The 14,799-nt window shown below is 34.8% G+C and overlaps 1 protein-coding gene across 1 annotated transcript in view; it reads left to right on the top strand.

Moving 5' to 3' along the window:
- The window catches only part of Anxa10 (annexin A10), a 71,677-nt gene that overhangs the window by 51,179 nt on the left and 5,699 nt on the right, over positions 1-14,799 (top strand). Inside the window, exons 7-9 of the mRNA XM_077792459.1 lie at positions 11,672-11,725; positions 11,819-11,912; positions 13,273-13,368. Of these exons, the coding sequence (XP_077648585.1) occupies positions 11,672-11,725; positions 11,819-11,912; positions 13,273-13,368 (244 nt within the window). The remainder of the gene's footprint in view (positions 1-11,671; positions 11,726-11,818; positions 11,913-13,272; positions 13,369-14,799) is intronic.

Genomic DNA, 14,799 nt, shown 5'->3' with positions numbered 1-14,799 from the left:
TGTTCTTTTTAGATATACATGACAGTAGAGTGTATTTTAGCATAGTATACATACGTGAGTATAACTTATAAAAATAAGGATCCTATTCTTGTGGTTGTACGTGATGGGGAGTTAAACTGGTCATGTATTCAAATGAAAGTATGAGAAAGTTATGTCTGATTAATTCTACTATCCTCCCTATTTCCCTTCCTTCCCCTTTCCCTTCATTCCACTTGGTCTAATCCAATAAACTTCTATTCTTCCCCTCCCCACTCTTCTTCCTTGTTGTGGTTTAGCATCCCACAACAAGGAAGAACAGTGGGGAGGGGAAGAATTTTGGGGGGATTGGCTCATTTCACTTAGGATGATAGTTTCCAGTTCCATCCATTTACATGCAAATGCAATAATTTCATTATTCTTTATGGCTGAGTAATATTCAATTTTGTATATATACCATATCTTCTTTATCTATTCATCTGTTGAAGGGCACCTAGTTTGGTTGGATAGCTTGGCTATTGTGAATTGAGCTGATATATACATTGTTGTTGCTGCATCAGTATAGTATGCTGATTTTAAGTCCTTTGGGTATAGACCTAGGAATGGGCTAACTGGATCAAATGGTGATTCCATTCTAACTTTTCTAAGGAATCTCTATTCAACTTTCCAGAGTGGTTGTACCAATTTGCAGTCCCACTAGCAATGTAGGAGTGTACCTTTCTCCCCACATCCTCACCAACATTTATTGTTACTTGTATTCTTGATAATTGCTATTATGACTGGAATGAGATAGAATCTTAGTGTGGTTTTAATTTTCATTTCTCTAAAGGCTAGAGACGTTGAACATCATATATTTGTTGACCATTTATATTTTTTTTCTCTGAAGTGCCTGTTTAGTTCTTTTGCTCATTTATTGATTGGGTTATTTGTGGGGTTTTGTTTGTTTGTTTGTTTGTTTTGGTGTTAAGCTTTTTGAGTTCTTTGTATATCCTGGAGATTAATGCTATATCTAAGGTGCAGGTGGTAAAGATTTTCTCCCATTCTGTAGGCTCTCTCTACATTCTTGATTGTTTCCTTTGCTGTGAAGAAGCTTTTTAGTTTGATACCATTCCATTTATTGGTTCTTGATTTTACTACTTGCACTTTAGGGGTCTTATTGAGGAAGTCTATTCCTAAGCCTACATGAATTGGGCCTACTTTCCTTCTAGTAAGCACAGGGTCTCTGGTCTAATGTCAAGGTTCTTGATCCACTTAGTTGAGTTTTGTTCAGGATAGAGATGGGGTTCAAATTCTTTGTACTATATATAGATCCATTTCCCATAACTATTCGTTGGAAAGGTTATCTGTTTTCCAATGTATGTTTATAATGCCTTTATCTAGTAAGAGATCACTGTATTTATGTGGGCTTTTCTCTACTGGGTTTGTCTTCTATTTTGTTTTGTTCCATTGGGCTTCATGTGTGTTATGGTGACGGTACCATGCCATGTTTTTATGTTTTTGGTTTTTTTTTTAACTATGACTCTGTAACATAATTTAAGATCTGGTATTGTGATGCCTCCTGCTTCACTTTTCTCACAATGAATTTCTTTGGCTATTCTGGGCCTCTTATTTTTCCAAATGAATTTCACACTATTTATGTATTTCTATGAAGAATATCATTGGAATTTTAATAGGAATTGCATTATATCTGTATAGCACTTTTCATAGTACGGCCATTTTGACTATATTAATTCTGTCTATCCAAGAACATGGTCTTTTCATTTACTGAGGTCTTCTTCAATTTTTTTTTTTCTGTAGTGTTCTGTAGTTTCCATCTTAGAAGTCTTTTACCTGTCTTGTTAAATTGATTCCCAAGTATTTTTTTAAAAGTTATTGCTATTGGTATATGTTTCCTGGTTTCTAGTTCTACTAATACGTCATTGGTAGATAGGAATGTGATTGATTTATGGGTGTTGATATTATACCCTGCTACTTTGCTGAATTCACTATGAGTTCTAGAAGCTTTCTGGTGGCATTTTTTGAGGGGGTCTCCTAAATATAGAATCATTTCATTGGCAAATAGAGATAATTTGTGTTCTTCTTTTCCTATTCTTAGCCCTTTTTTTTTCTTTTGTCTAATTGCTCTGGCTAGGGTTTCAAGGAATATGTTGAATAAGAGTGGTAAAAGAATGCATTATTGTGTTGTTCCAGTTGTTACAGGGAGTGCTTTCAATTTTTCTCCACTTAAAATGATGTTGGTGGGTTGTGGTTCAGCAGTAGAGCACTTGCCCAGCACATACAGGGTCCTGGGTTTGATCCTCAGCACCACATAAAAATAAATAAATTAAATAAAGGTATTGTGTCCAACTATAACTAAAAATTAAATATTAAAAAAATAAAATAAAATGATGTTGGCCTTGAGTTTAGGTTATACAACTTTTACAATGTTGAGGTATGTTCTTACTATCCCTAGTTTTTCTGGTGTTTTAAAAATTAATAAATGGTGAATTTTGTCAAATGCTTTTTCTGCATCTATTGAGGTAATCAGGTGATTCTTTAAGTCTATTAATGTGGTGAATTATATTGACTGATTTCTGTATGTTGAATGAACCTTGCATCCCTGGAATTAACTTCACTTCATTATGGTGCACCATCTTTTTAACATGTTTTTATATGCAACTTGCCAGTATTTTATTGAGAATTTTTGCATCTATATTCATCAGGGATATTGGTCTGAAGTTTTCTTTCCTTGATGTGTCTTTGTCTAGTTTTGGCATCTAGGAGATACTAGCTTCATGGAATGAGTTTTCAAGGATTCCCTCCTTTTCTGTCTCATAGAATGATTTGAGGAGGATTGGTGTTATTTCTTCTTTGAAGGTCTGGTAGAACTCCACTGAGAATGCATCTGGTCCTGGTGTTTTCTTTCTTGATAGGCTTTTGATGGTGTCTTCTATTTCATTGCTTGAAATTGGTCTGTTTAATATGAATTGTAATGCATTCTGCTGTCATATATAACAAATTAGAATAAAAATAAATAAATTACTGTATTTATTAAAAAAAAGAAGTTGATCTGTTTAAATTTTCTATGTCCTCTTGATTCAATTTGGGTAGGCCATTTGTCTCTAGAAATATGTCATTTTTATTTTAATTTGTTATATATGACAACAGAATGCATTACAATTCATATTACACATATAGAGCACAATTTTTCATATCTCTGGTTGTACACTGATTTTTCTATTTTATTAGAGTGTAGATTTTTCAAAGTAGCTTCTGATTATGGTCTGTATTTCAGTGATGTTCATGGTGATATTAATTTTATTTACTTATTTAAAGAACCAACTTGTTGTTTTGTCAATTTTTAATTGCTTTTTTTGTTGTTGCTTCAATTTCATTAATTTAGGCTCTGATTTTAATATTTCTTGTCTTCTACTGCTTACGGTGTTAATTTGTTACTCTTTTCTAGGGCTTTGAGATGTAAAGTTAGGCTATTTATTTGGTGAATTTTTATTCTTTTTATGAATGATGTCAATGCAATGAACATTCCTATTAGAATTGCCTTCAAAGTGTCCCAGAAATTTTAATATGTTGTGTCACTATTCTCATTTATCTCTAAGTATTTTTTTTTAGTTCATCCCTGATTTCTTCAGCTATCCATTGGTCATCCAATAGTATACCAGTTAGTTTCCAGGAGTTACAATAGCTTATTCTTTTATTTTATCATTGATTTCTAAATTTATTTTATTATGATCTGATAAAATGCAAGGTATTAGCTCTATTTTTTTGTATTTGCTTAGAGTTGCTTTTTGGTCTAATATATGGTCTGTTTTAGAGAAGGATTCATGTGCTGCTGAGAAGAAAGTGTATTAAGTCATTGATAAATGAAATATTTTTATATGTCTGTTAAATCTAAATTAGTAATTATATTTTTAGTTCTATACCTTTTTATTATTTTTTGATTTGAAGATCTATCAATTGGTGAGAGAGCCATGTTGAAGTCACCCGATATTATTGTGTTGCGAATTATCTGATTCTTGAGATTGTGAAGAGTCTACTTGATATATAGATACTCCATATTTTGTGGCGTAAATATTTACAATTGTTATGTCTTCTTAATGTACAGTTCCCTTAAGCAGTATGAAATGGCCTTCTTTTTCCCTTCTGATTAATTTTGACTTGAAGTGGACTTTATCAGATCTAAGGATAGAAACCCTGCTTGTTTATGAGGTCCACATGAATGGTAAGTTTTTTACCTTGAGTCTGTGGATGTCTTTGCCTATAAGGAAAGTCTCTTGGAGACAACATATTGTTGGGTCATGTTTTTTAATCCAATGTGCTAGTTTATGTCTTTTTATTGATGAGCTTAGGACATTTACATTCAATGTTATTATTGAGATATTATTTTTATTCCCTGTCAATTTGAATTATTTCTGGTTTTTAATTTGAATTAGTTCCTCTTTTCATTAACTGTTCTTCTTGCATAGTTTCTCCCTTTGCTGGTTTTTAGTTTTATTTTGAATTTATTCTTCATGAACTATTTTGTTGAGAATGTTTTGTAGTGCAGAGTTTTTAGTTGTGAATTCTTTTAACTTTTGTTTATCATGGAAGGTTTTTATTTCATCATCAAATGTGAAGCTTAATTTTGCAGGGTCTAGTATTCTTAACTGGAATTAATTTTCTTTCAGAGCTTGGTATAAATTTTTCCAAGACCTCCTAGCTTTGAAGGTCTGGGTTGAAAAATCAATTGAGATCTGACTTGGTTTCCCTCTACATGTGACTTGTCTTTTTTTCCTCCTCTGGCAGCCTTTATAATTCTATCCTTATTCTGTATGTTAGGCATATTTATAATAATATACCTTGGTGTGAGTCTGTTGTAATTTTGTATACTTGGGGTCCTGTATGCTTCCTGTATTTGATTTTTTATTTCATTCCTAAGGTTTCAGAAAATTTCAGATATTGTTCCATTGAAAAGATTATGCATTCTTTTGGGTTGTACCTCTGAGCCTTTGTCTATCCTGATAAATCTTAAATTTGGTCTTTTCAGGTTATCCCATATTTCTTGGAAGTTCTGTTCATAGTCTCATAACATATTTTTTCTGTGATCAACTTTATTTTCAAGATTATGTATTTTGTCTTCATTGCCTGAGACTCTTTCTTCTAAGTGGACAAGTCCTCTGGTTATATTTTCCAATGAATGGTTTATTTGGTTTATTGTTTCCTTCATTTTGAGGATTTCTGCTTGTTGTTTTTGTTTTGTTTTGCTTTGTTTTGTTTTTTCATTGTTTTTTTTTTCAGAATCTCTATTACTTTTTTTAAGTCATCTTTTTCTTCCTGTATTTTCTCCTTTACATCATCCTTTCCCTTGCAGATCAATTTTACTATCAACATTCTAAACTCCTTGTCTGGCATTTCTTCCACTGAGATGTCAATGGATTTTGCTTTTGATGTATTTTGGTTTGTTTCAGGTGATTCATTCCCTTGCTTTTTCATGTTGTTTGTATGTCTACCCATCTTACAGTTGGTTTTGAGGCAGTAGAGTTTCTGCCTTATGGATTTATGTTCCTAAAAGTTTCCAGTACCTCACTGTTTAGGGAAAGACTGATAATAAAAACCATTGATGCAAACAACTTATAGCATTAAACCAAATATGAAATCTACAATGTCAATTGTCACAATAATCAGAAACAATATGATCAATTATTGCCCACAGCAAAAACAGTAAGTTTATAAAAGGGTTTACAATTTCAGGTGGTGACCAGAGATAGAACAGAAGTGATATAGGATATGAAGTCTATGACAGAGGATAATAAAAAATAGAAGTAAAATATTTAAAAGAAGAGTGAAAGAGAGAACATTGAGAATGGCTATTAGCAGAGGAAAAGAGAGTTGAGGGAAACTGATAAGTAAGAGAATACATGCCTAAAAGTCTCAGGCAATGAAAACAAAAAAAGAAATAAGATTATAAGACCAAAATTGATAAATACTAATCAAACATCTTAGTCTTCAAAATGTTGATCCATGAAAAATACCTGTCTTCAAATAAAATGGTACAAGTGAGAAAAAATAAAGATATATGAATGTGTATAAGTGTTCATTTAAAGATAGAGTTTTTAAGAGGAAAGAAGTGATGAGATGGTAGGAAAGGGTTTGTAGATTCAAGAGGTGAATAGAGCAAATGCAGAGGTGATATAGGATGTGTTTATAAGGGGAGGACCAAAAAACAGAAGTAAAAGAAATAAAGGATGAAAGAGAGCAACAGTGTTTGGCTGTTAGCAAGTAAAAAGAGAGAAGTAGGAACAAAGGGAAACAGAATTGTGAGAAGACAATAGAAAATCAACCCAAAATACACTAATCAAAAACCCACTCCTCAAAAAAATAAAGCATGAAAAATAACTACCTTAGAAACTCTAAAACTGAAAGACCAGAAACAAACATGTGCATGTACAAATGTATAAATGTCCATCATGTATGCCCACTGTCTATGCCAAAGTGCCTTTCTGTTTCTCACTTCCCTTCTCAGCGGGATGGTGGGAGGAGCTGTGGAAAATGTTCTCAGCCTGACTTCCTGGGTATTGTCTTTGGGTTCTGTGAGATGGGTTGCTGCAAGTGAAGATCCCAGGGGTGGGGATTTGGTCTGGTATTGCCCCTGGTGTTTTATTATGTGGGGAGTTTTCATTAATGAATCAACATACTTCTAGCACTGTACCCCACTACTCCCTCCAAGGCACCACTTGTGGGACTGGTTCTGTTGTTTGGGGATACTTCCCTGTTTTGGCTTCTCAAGACTGTTTCTGAGCACTGAGCTCAGTCATTCTGCCCTATTCAGTTTCTTCCTGCTCCTTGTCCCGCTAGCTACTGGGTTCAATGGAAGTAGGGAATGAGGAGCCCACTTTCTCTGCCCTCTCTGATCTGTATTACTCCCAAGCAAAATGGTCTCTGTGCCAGAGATTCTCTTGATTTGTTAGGTTCACTTTAATTCTCATGGTTGGCCATCTGCCCAATTCATGTATTGGTTTCATCCCCAAACTCAAGGATCTAAGTTCTGATTTCTGAGTCCACACCAGTCTCATGGAGGTATTTCCAACTTGGGCTCCTTGTAGAGGGCTGACAGATGATGACTTTCACCCACCAGTTTGTTGGGACTGATAGCACCTGGGTCAGCCCAGGGGGTACTGCCCTTTGGTCCCTGGATTCCCCAAGCCAAGATTTTCCTAGTACTTTCAATCATTTCCAACCTGGTATATTTTCTCCTCTTCTACCTGGATCAGCTCCAATTCTGTTCCTTGGCCTAATCTGATGTTGTACCCTGAATTTTCCAGTCTTCAAGGCTCTCTGTCCAATATTGAATATCAGTGGAGTGTTTCTGTTTCTGTTTTTGTTTTTTCACTTACCTCCCAAAGAAGTAGTTTCCCTTCTGTTTGAGTCCCAAGTTATAGAGCTGTGAGAAAAGCCATCTCTCACTAATCCACCATCTTGTTTTCCTCCAGATAATAGATTTCATTTAGAGATACAAATGTGGGTATCATTACAATACAGACAGAACTTAAAGCCCCGTCAGCAGGTAAGATTATCAAGAGAAGGGAGCATAACTACAGGCAAGAAGACAATTAAGGCCTTACCATAAGAATCTTCCAAAATAAGAGATTGAAAAGTAAGATAAACCCATTCTCAAGATTGAAGAGTTTGGGCTGGGGTTGTAGCTCAGTGGTAGAGTGCTTGCCTAGCATGTGTGAGGCACTGGGTTCGATTCTCAGCACCGCATATAAATAAAGTTCCATTAGCAAATAAAAAATATTTTTTAAAAAAAGAAAATGCAGATCTCAGATTAAAAAAAAAAGATTGAGGAATTTGCAATGAAAGAGATAGAAATGAAAAGAGATCCTGGAAGCCAAATAATGAAAGTATAAAAGGAGAACACAGAGCCAATTACTGAGAGCTCAGATAACATGAAGACTATGAATTACCACGATGAGCTATATTATTGAATGAATAGTACAAAATCTGAGAAGATAGAGCATATTCATTGTTTTTAGTTATTTGTCATTTGGTATAAATTAAAACCATCAGAGAGAATTTGAAAAGAAACCAGAAGAGATTGTCCAAAAAGAATGGGTTCAACCATAGTTAACCAGATCTCACAGCCAGCAATGCCACTGGAATCTAATAACATTCTTCTCTAGGATTCAGACCTTGAACAATTCACTTAATCTCACTAGGTCCATTTATTTTCACTTCCAAAATAAGGAGAGGAATTTATGAGCCCTCACATCCCTGCCCCTCAATATTTTTATGATTTAAACATAACACCCATAATCCTACCTCCCCCACAAATTACTTTCTTTCTTTAAATATCATCTTCTATTTCTTGTTAAAATACATAAAATATGTGCATGCATAAAATGCATGGGTGCATAAAATACACATATCATACACATAAGTGCACCGCTTTTAAAAACAAGAATTACATGTGTGCATTGTTATTCCCTTGGTATGTTAAGTAAGCAAAGAAAACAAGGCAGGAGAAATGTGTCTGACAGGCTCATTTCTTTTGCCTATCATCTGTTCACCTTCAGATGATATACAACTTCTGAATTATGATAAAATATATTAAATTTTCCAGGGCTACAAATTTACTAACAAGAAAATATGGCTAATTTATTTCTCTGTGAATAAATTGAGCTTTCTCAGATGCCTCCAGCTTTGGTTAGTAAATAAAGAAAAATACCTAATAATAGTTTGAAATAGCAAATTTAATCCATATAATACTTTATATAGTCAATGGGGGTGCACATTCAATGTCACTTATAGCTTTTTTTTTTTTGAGTAAAGTATGAATTCTTAGAGTTCTTAGTGTTTTGGCAATCCCCAATCTTTCTCTCCAAGAGGGCACTTGGTAGGAAGCTATATGCATGATTCATGGGATGTCTTGGCAGCAAGAAAGTGATGGTCTCTTCAGATCATCAAGATATTATTTTGCATCTTTGCTGGTCATCAACCTTTTTGCATCAACCTGAATGCCAGTCGCAAAGCCAGTCCTGGGCAATTCTAAATATGAAACACATGAGTGTTGATGTCCAGGTTATGGACCTTTCTCACTATTAGCTGCCAAAATGTGCAACTAGTTAATCATTAATACTTCCTCTGTCTCAGTTTGATGGAGCCAAGTAACCCCACATGATGATTTAGCCTGACCCTACTCTCACTGGAGCTGAAGAGTCCCTTTGAGGTCTAACTGTGTCTCCCACACAGTTCTAGTCAATGTGGTCTACCTGTATCCCTTGATTATTGCAACACCTTTTCCCTGTCATGATATGAACAACTCCATCTGGCAAGTTCCCCCACCAGGTTCTTGGCCAAAGTGTAAGACCCTTGATCAGGATCAGATAGGAAATTTGAAGTCCCATGTATGCTACTTAGGGATTGAGGTTAATTCAAGGGACTTTTATTCAGGACCTCTCTCTGCCTAGTCTTGCTGCCTTACTGAACTCTGTAGCTATTTCCAGAGTCCTAAAAAATGATCTGGGGCAGAAGCCATTGTACCCTCTGTCTACTTTCAGAAAGGATTTTTAACAAAGTTTTTCTGCCCCATCTTGACCCTGAAGGAAAGTTAAATAAACTCTGATTGCATGATCCCTTTACCTCTTTCTCCTTTCATGTGTGAATTCTCCTTGGGGATCAGTGCATCTTGCATTGGTTAGCCCTCCTTCTTTCTGTTTGAAATCGTCGCGTAGAGTACGTCTGTTCTTTATATGATAAAAAAAAGTCAGTAAACAAATTTACAAATACTCTTCTCCACAAAATCTGGATGTCAGGACTATTTTGTTGTTGCATAAATTCTACTTTGTGAGCCAAACGATGACTCTTTCTCTGCATTTTCACTCTAACAGTGTTAAATTCCACCCCTGCCACCCACGGCCAGGCAGTGAATGCTCAGTTTAATGGGGGAGAAAATTCTATGGAGAATTGGAGAAGTGAAAAATACCACAGTGTCTTTCAAAGACTACCCCTGTTGCAAAAGAAAAAAAATATGAATTTTCCTTTATGTTAGTCGGCTTTTTGTCACTGTGACTAAAATTCCCAACAAGAACAACTTAGAGGAGGAAAAGTTTATTCTGAGACTCAGGGTGTCAGAGGTCTCAGTCCACAGACAGCTGACTCCATTGCTTTGGGGCCAAGGTGAGGCAGAAGGGCAAGGGCAAGAAAAGATGCTCACCTGATGTCAGCCAGGAAGAGAGAGAATAAGGGAAGAGGTAAGGGGTCACAGGAAAGATGAACCCTTCCAGGGCACACCCCAGTAATCCACCTCTTCTGACACAGCCCACCTACTTACCATCGCCACCCAGTCAGTCCATTCAAACTAGGAACGGACTGATTAGGTTACATCTTTCATAGTCCAATCATTTCACTTCTGAACTGTATAAAATCATTTCACTTTTTTTGCCATATAAAACCCAAAGCTTTGGGGAGAAACCCCTCATATCCAAATCATAACACCCTTTTAAAAAAGCCTATATAATATTTCAAAAAGTATTCAAGAAATGGAGACCAGACCGTCTTGTTCCAAATAACTTGAGAACTTCCTCAGGAATTACCAAAGAGTTCAGTGGTTCAAGGATTTTTGATTGAATAATACCACCTGGGGGAGCTGTATGTTCTCAGACTCAAAGTTTGATAAAGTACCTATTCATATGGTGACAATGTGTGTTGATTGGCTAGGTTTCTCCCATATGTTTTATACAAAAATGAAATTAATAAACCATTTTTTTTCACAAAATTATTGTCTCAAGATTGTTCTGTTCATGATGTATTGAAAATATTTTCCTCAGCTTTTGAAATTTTTTTAAAAATCATAATCATTATTAGAATAGTCTTAAAATAGAAATTGGGAATATAGCTTTATCATGATTGATATTCTATGTTATATTGAATGTTAGATGTTATTCTAACATTTGTTATAATGCTCCATTATTTTATTATATACCACTAAGGAAGGAAAACTCCTTGAATTAATGCCATCAATTATAGGATACATCTAAATTTCAGAGATGTTAGAATATGGAAAATTATGCATTTAAGACGGAAATGGGGTAGTAGATTTGCTGGACTCCTTTACTGAATACTTACCACGTGCCAGACCCTGTGGTCAGTGCTTTTACTAATCAAGAAATCTTATCCTCATATTATAGACATGGTTCCTGAGGTTCACAGAAATTAAATGATCTGCCAAAAATATTTAGAACTAACAGAGCAGAGCTAGAATACACACCTAGATCTTAATGACTCTAGAGCCCACACCCTTACCTAGATTTAATGTTAGATTTATCAAACCTTTCTGCTTTTGGCTTAAAATTCCAACTTTTGGTGGTCTTTTATTGATATAGTAACAGTAATTTGTACAATCTTTTAAAAATTATTTTTCGTTGTCAGTTTCTAAATAACTTGTTAGAAAATTTAAGTTAATGTATTAATTAATGGTCCATCAGAAAACTCTATTTTTCTGTCTGGAAATCTTCATAAAGAAGGAAACTTTCTGATGTTTTATAGTATAACACTATTAAGACAAAACTCAATTAAAAAAATATTTTATTATGGAAATCCTCACAAATACACAAAAATAAAGACAACAGTATGATTAAGCTCCCTCCCCCCCAAAAAAAAATACCACATGGATTGTTGATTAAGAACATTTAAAAGGAAATCTATGTTTACTTTACAGGGAACCAGGGAGGAGGGATACACAGACCCTGCTATGGCTGCTCAGGATGCAATGGTAACTAGATCCAGCCCTCCGACAGGCTCTAAAGAACCTTTGTTCTGATGGTCTGAGCTGATTCTGATGCTCCTTCCTGACTGTGGGTTTCAGGTCCTGTGGGAAGCGTGTCAGCAGAAAACTGGAGAACATAAAACCATGCTACAGGTGATCCTGTGCAACAAGAGCTACCAGCAGCTGTGGCTGGGTAATTAGAAATCAGGCTTCTTTACAGCTACTTAACTGATTATATAATGCAAAGCAAGTAGTTAGGTAGGAAAAAAAGAGAGAGAATGTTGCATAGAAATAGAGAAAAATTTGATATCACAAAGACAAGTATTTTGGATTATAAGTTATACAGATGTGCCTCATTTAATGGCATTACTGAGAAAAAAAGTTTTCCCTATAATTTTATTTTTCTAATAAATGAATTTTATAACTTCAAAACATTGAATCTCTTGAGAATTATCACTATTTTAGAGCTATATTAGCTATTTGCTACTAGATATGTTGTCTATATGTTGTCTTGAAAAGTGTCTAGTGAACATGGTTTAATCAGCCCATCATGAGTCAGGTTCATTACTGATATCATGATTTATGCAAAAGAGGTAGCATCGTATTGGTTTTAGAGGTAATTCATATTCATTTGCACTTTATTTGAGTTTATCCAAACCATTGTACTTTTCTTTTTCCCCCCTATTAAAAATTTTTTATGTAAAACACAAAGTCATTAAAAATTTTTAAAAGATGACCTACCCTAATTCAGCTCCCATCTTTATATTTTCTAATGTCAATTATATATAAATAGCAATAAGAAGACACCTCCTTGCTTCTAATTTGCTATAAAAAATGGAGAACTAAAAGTTACTTGGGATAAAACCAGATAAGTAAATTCCTGAATAAGAAGCTTAATTGAGCACAATTTTGCTAATAATGCTTATCAAAAGGTGATTCCATATTTCTCAGAATATTCATTTTTATGCTTATTTTTTAGTTGTAGTTGGACACAATATCTTTAATTAATTTTTTTTTTAATGTGGTGCTGAGGATCAAACCCAGGGCCTCACCCGTGCTAGGGGAGTGCTCTACTGCTGAGCCACAACCCCAGTCCTCTCAGAATATTCTTTATAGATCTTACAACCACTGTTTTAACCATCACTCAAAGGATTTTTACAATAATTTTTCATACTTAAGCTCTAGCAAAAAATTTACTGTTGAAATAAGTCTGATTTATTTCTATGTATGTCCTAAACAAATGGCTCATAAATAATGTCTGGTCTTGTGTTTCCTCTGAATTTAAATCAGCAGTGAGTCAGTGAGTCCTACTAGAGATGGCAGTTGTTCCCCAGGAGGACAGAGCAAAAGCAAGTCTTTGAAGATTTATACCAACTCCACTAACTTTTAGAGTATTGTATTTATTTCAAAGCATAGAAATCAATATGACTGATGGTAGTATTTTCAATTCTTTTAGAGAAAATACCTTCAGTATGTAAAACAATCTAATCAATATCTATAAGTTTGGAATATTTACAAAATTTCCTTTGAATTACATCAATTTTTTTTTGAAGTTTTCCAGGAATTTCAAAATATTTCTGGGCAAGATGTGGTAGATGCCATTAATGATTGCTATGATGGATACTTTAAGGAGCTGTTGGTGGCAATTGGTAAGTAATAATTTATTGGGTGCACAGCAGACCTTCTATTTCACAACAAATGCTCACTGGCTCTGACCGAATTGAAGCTCTTTATTGAGTCATTTTCCCGCTGAATGCAACTATCTAAAAGGGTTGTGAACTCTGTAGAAGGAACGTATATCAGTTACTGATACAGGGCACTAAGCTGGAGGCCTAATGGCATTAATAAACTGACATCTTCCCCTAAAGGCTGGTTCAGGTTTCATACCGGGAAGCAGAATGATCTGATGTTTTCTATCAGGAATGACGGTTTTCATACTGTTAAGTTCATTTTGTATTTATTGACTTCCATTCCTTTGTCCAAGAGCAGATAAATTCTAGCAATGTGGCTTCCTTTCCTCCCAGAAGGAAGAGGGGTTTGTTGTTGTTGTTGTTGTTGTTGTTGTTCTTTTGTTTTGGAGGTATTTTTGTTTGTTTGTTTTGGGGGAGCATGAGTGTGTGAGAGAGAAAGAGAGACTTTCCAGTATATTCACCTTTAGGATTCAGTCCTACCATAAAAGAGACTTACCAAGTTGTTACTCAGTGGTGAATTCTACAGGTTACTATGAGAGAGACACACCTCCCAGGCCTTCCTAAGGAATGAGATCTCCATAGAAGAAAAAACAGTGGTAGTCATTTGTAAAGCTACTATGGAACTACTCACGCTTTATCTTGTGCTGCACTTGAACTTGAGAACACCTAATCCCAGACCTATAAATGAAAAGTCATTGTGAAATATTCCCCCAGTAGTTATTTATCTAGAGAGCACTTGGATAATTGTTGAGTAAGTGAATATTGAGATTTCTATCCTTGTCTTGGTCCAGTTTTTAGAGGGGATGTTTTCAGTTTTTCTCCATTTAGGATGATATTGGCCTTGGGCTTAGCATAGTTTACAAGGTTGAGATATCCCTGCACCCAGCCATCACAGTCTAGCAGCCACTCCAGAGTAATCACAAAGGACTATGGGTGTAGCTTAGTGGGACAGTACTTGCATAGCATGCCTGATACCCTGATGCCATTCCTAGCACTTTGAGGGAAAAGATGATTATCAGGTTAACTTTTCTTCAAAGTAAAAATAATAAAAAGGTTATGTTCTCACAATCGAAAACAATTACTTGAATTAATTTGTTATGATGATTTTATTTTGGCTAGAAGTTATAGTCTCATACATTATTCATTTATGTATTAGTCTATTATTCAAATAAATAATACTGAATGGCTAAAATCAACAGTGCACATTCATCAGGCTCTAGGTCTTCCAAAACTATGACCATTTCAATTTCATGACATGTAAACTGGCCAGGCCTGTTATCATCCTTACTGTTTCTTCTTAAAAGACTTTGATATACAATCAATCAACAAATATATGAAAAAATATTCAACATCCCTAGTAATTAGAGAAATGAAAATTCAAACTACTCT

This window comes from Urocitellus parryii, chromosome 14 (assembly GCF_045843805.1).
Source record: "Urocitellus parryii isolate mUroPar1 chromosome 14, mUroPar1.hap1, whole genome shotgun sequence".
NCBI classification, from domain to species: domain Eukaryota; kingdom Metazoa; phylum Chordata; class Mammalia; order Rodentia; family Sciuridae; genus Urocitellus; species Urocitellus parryii.
The sequence above is the reverse complement of the archived record's forward strand: the minus strand, read 5'-3'. Positions and strand labels throughout refer to the sequence as shown.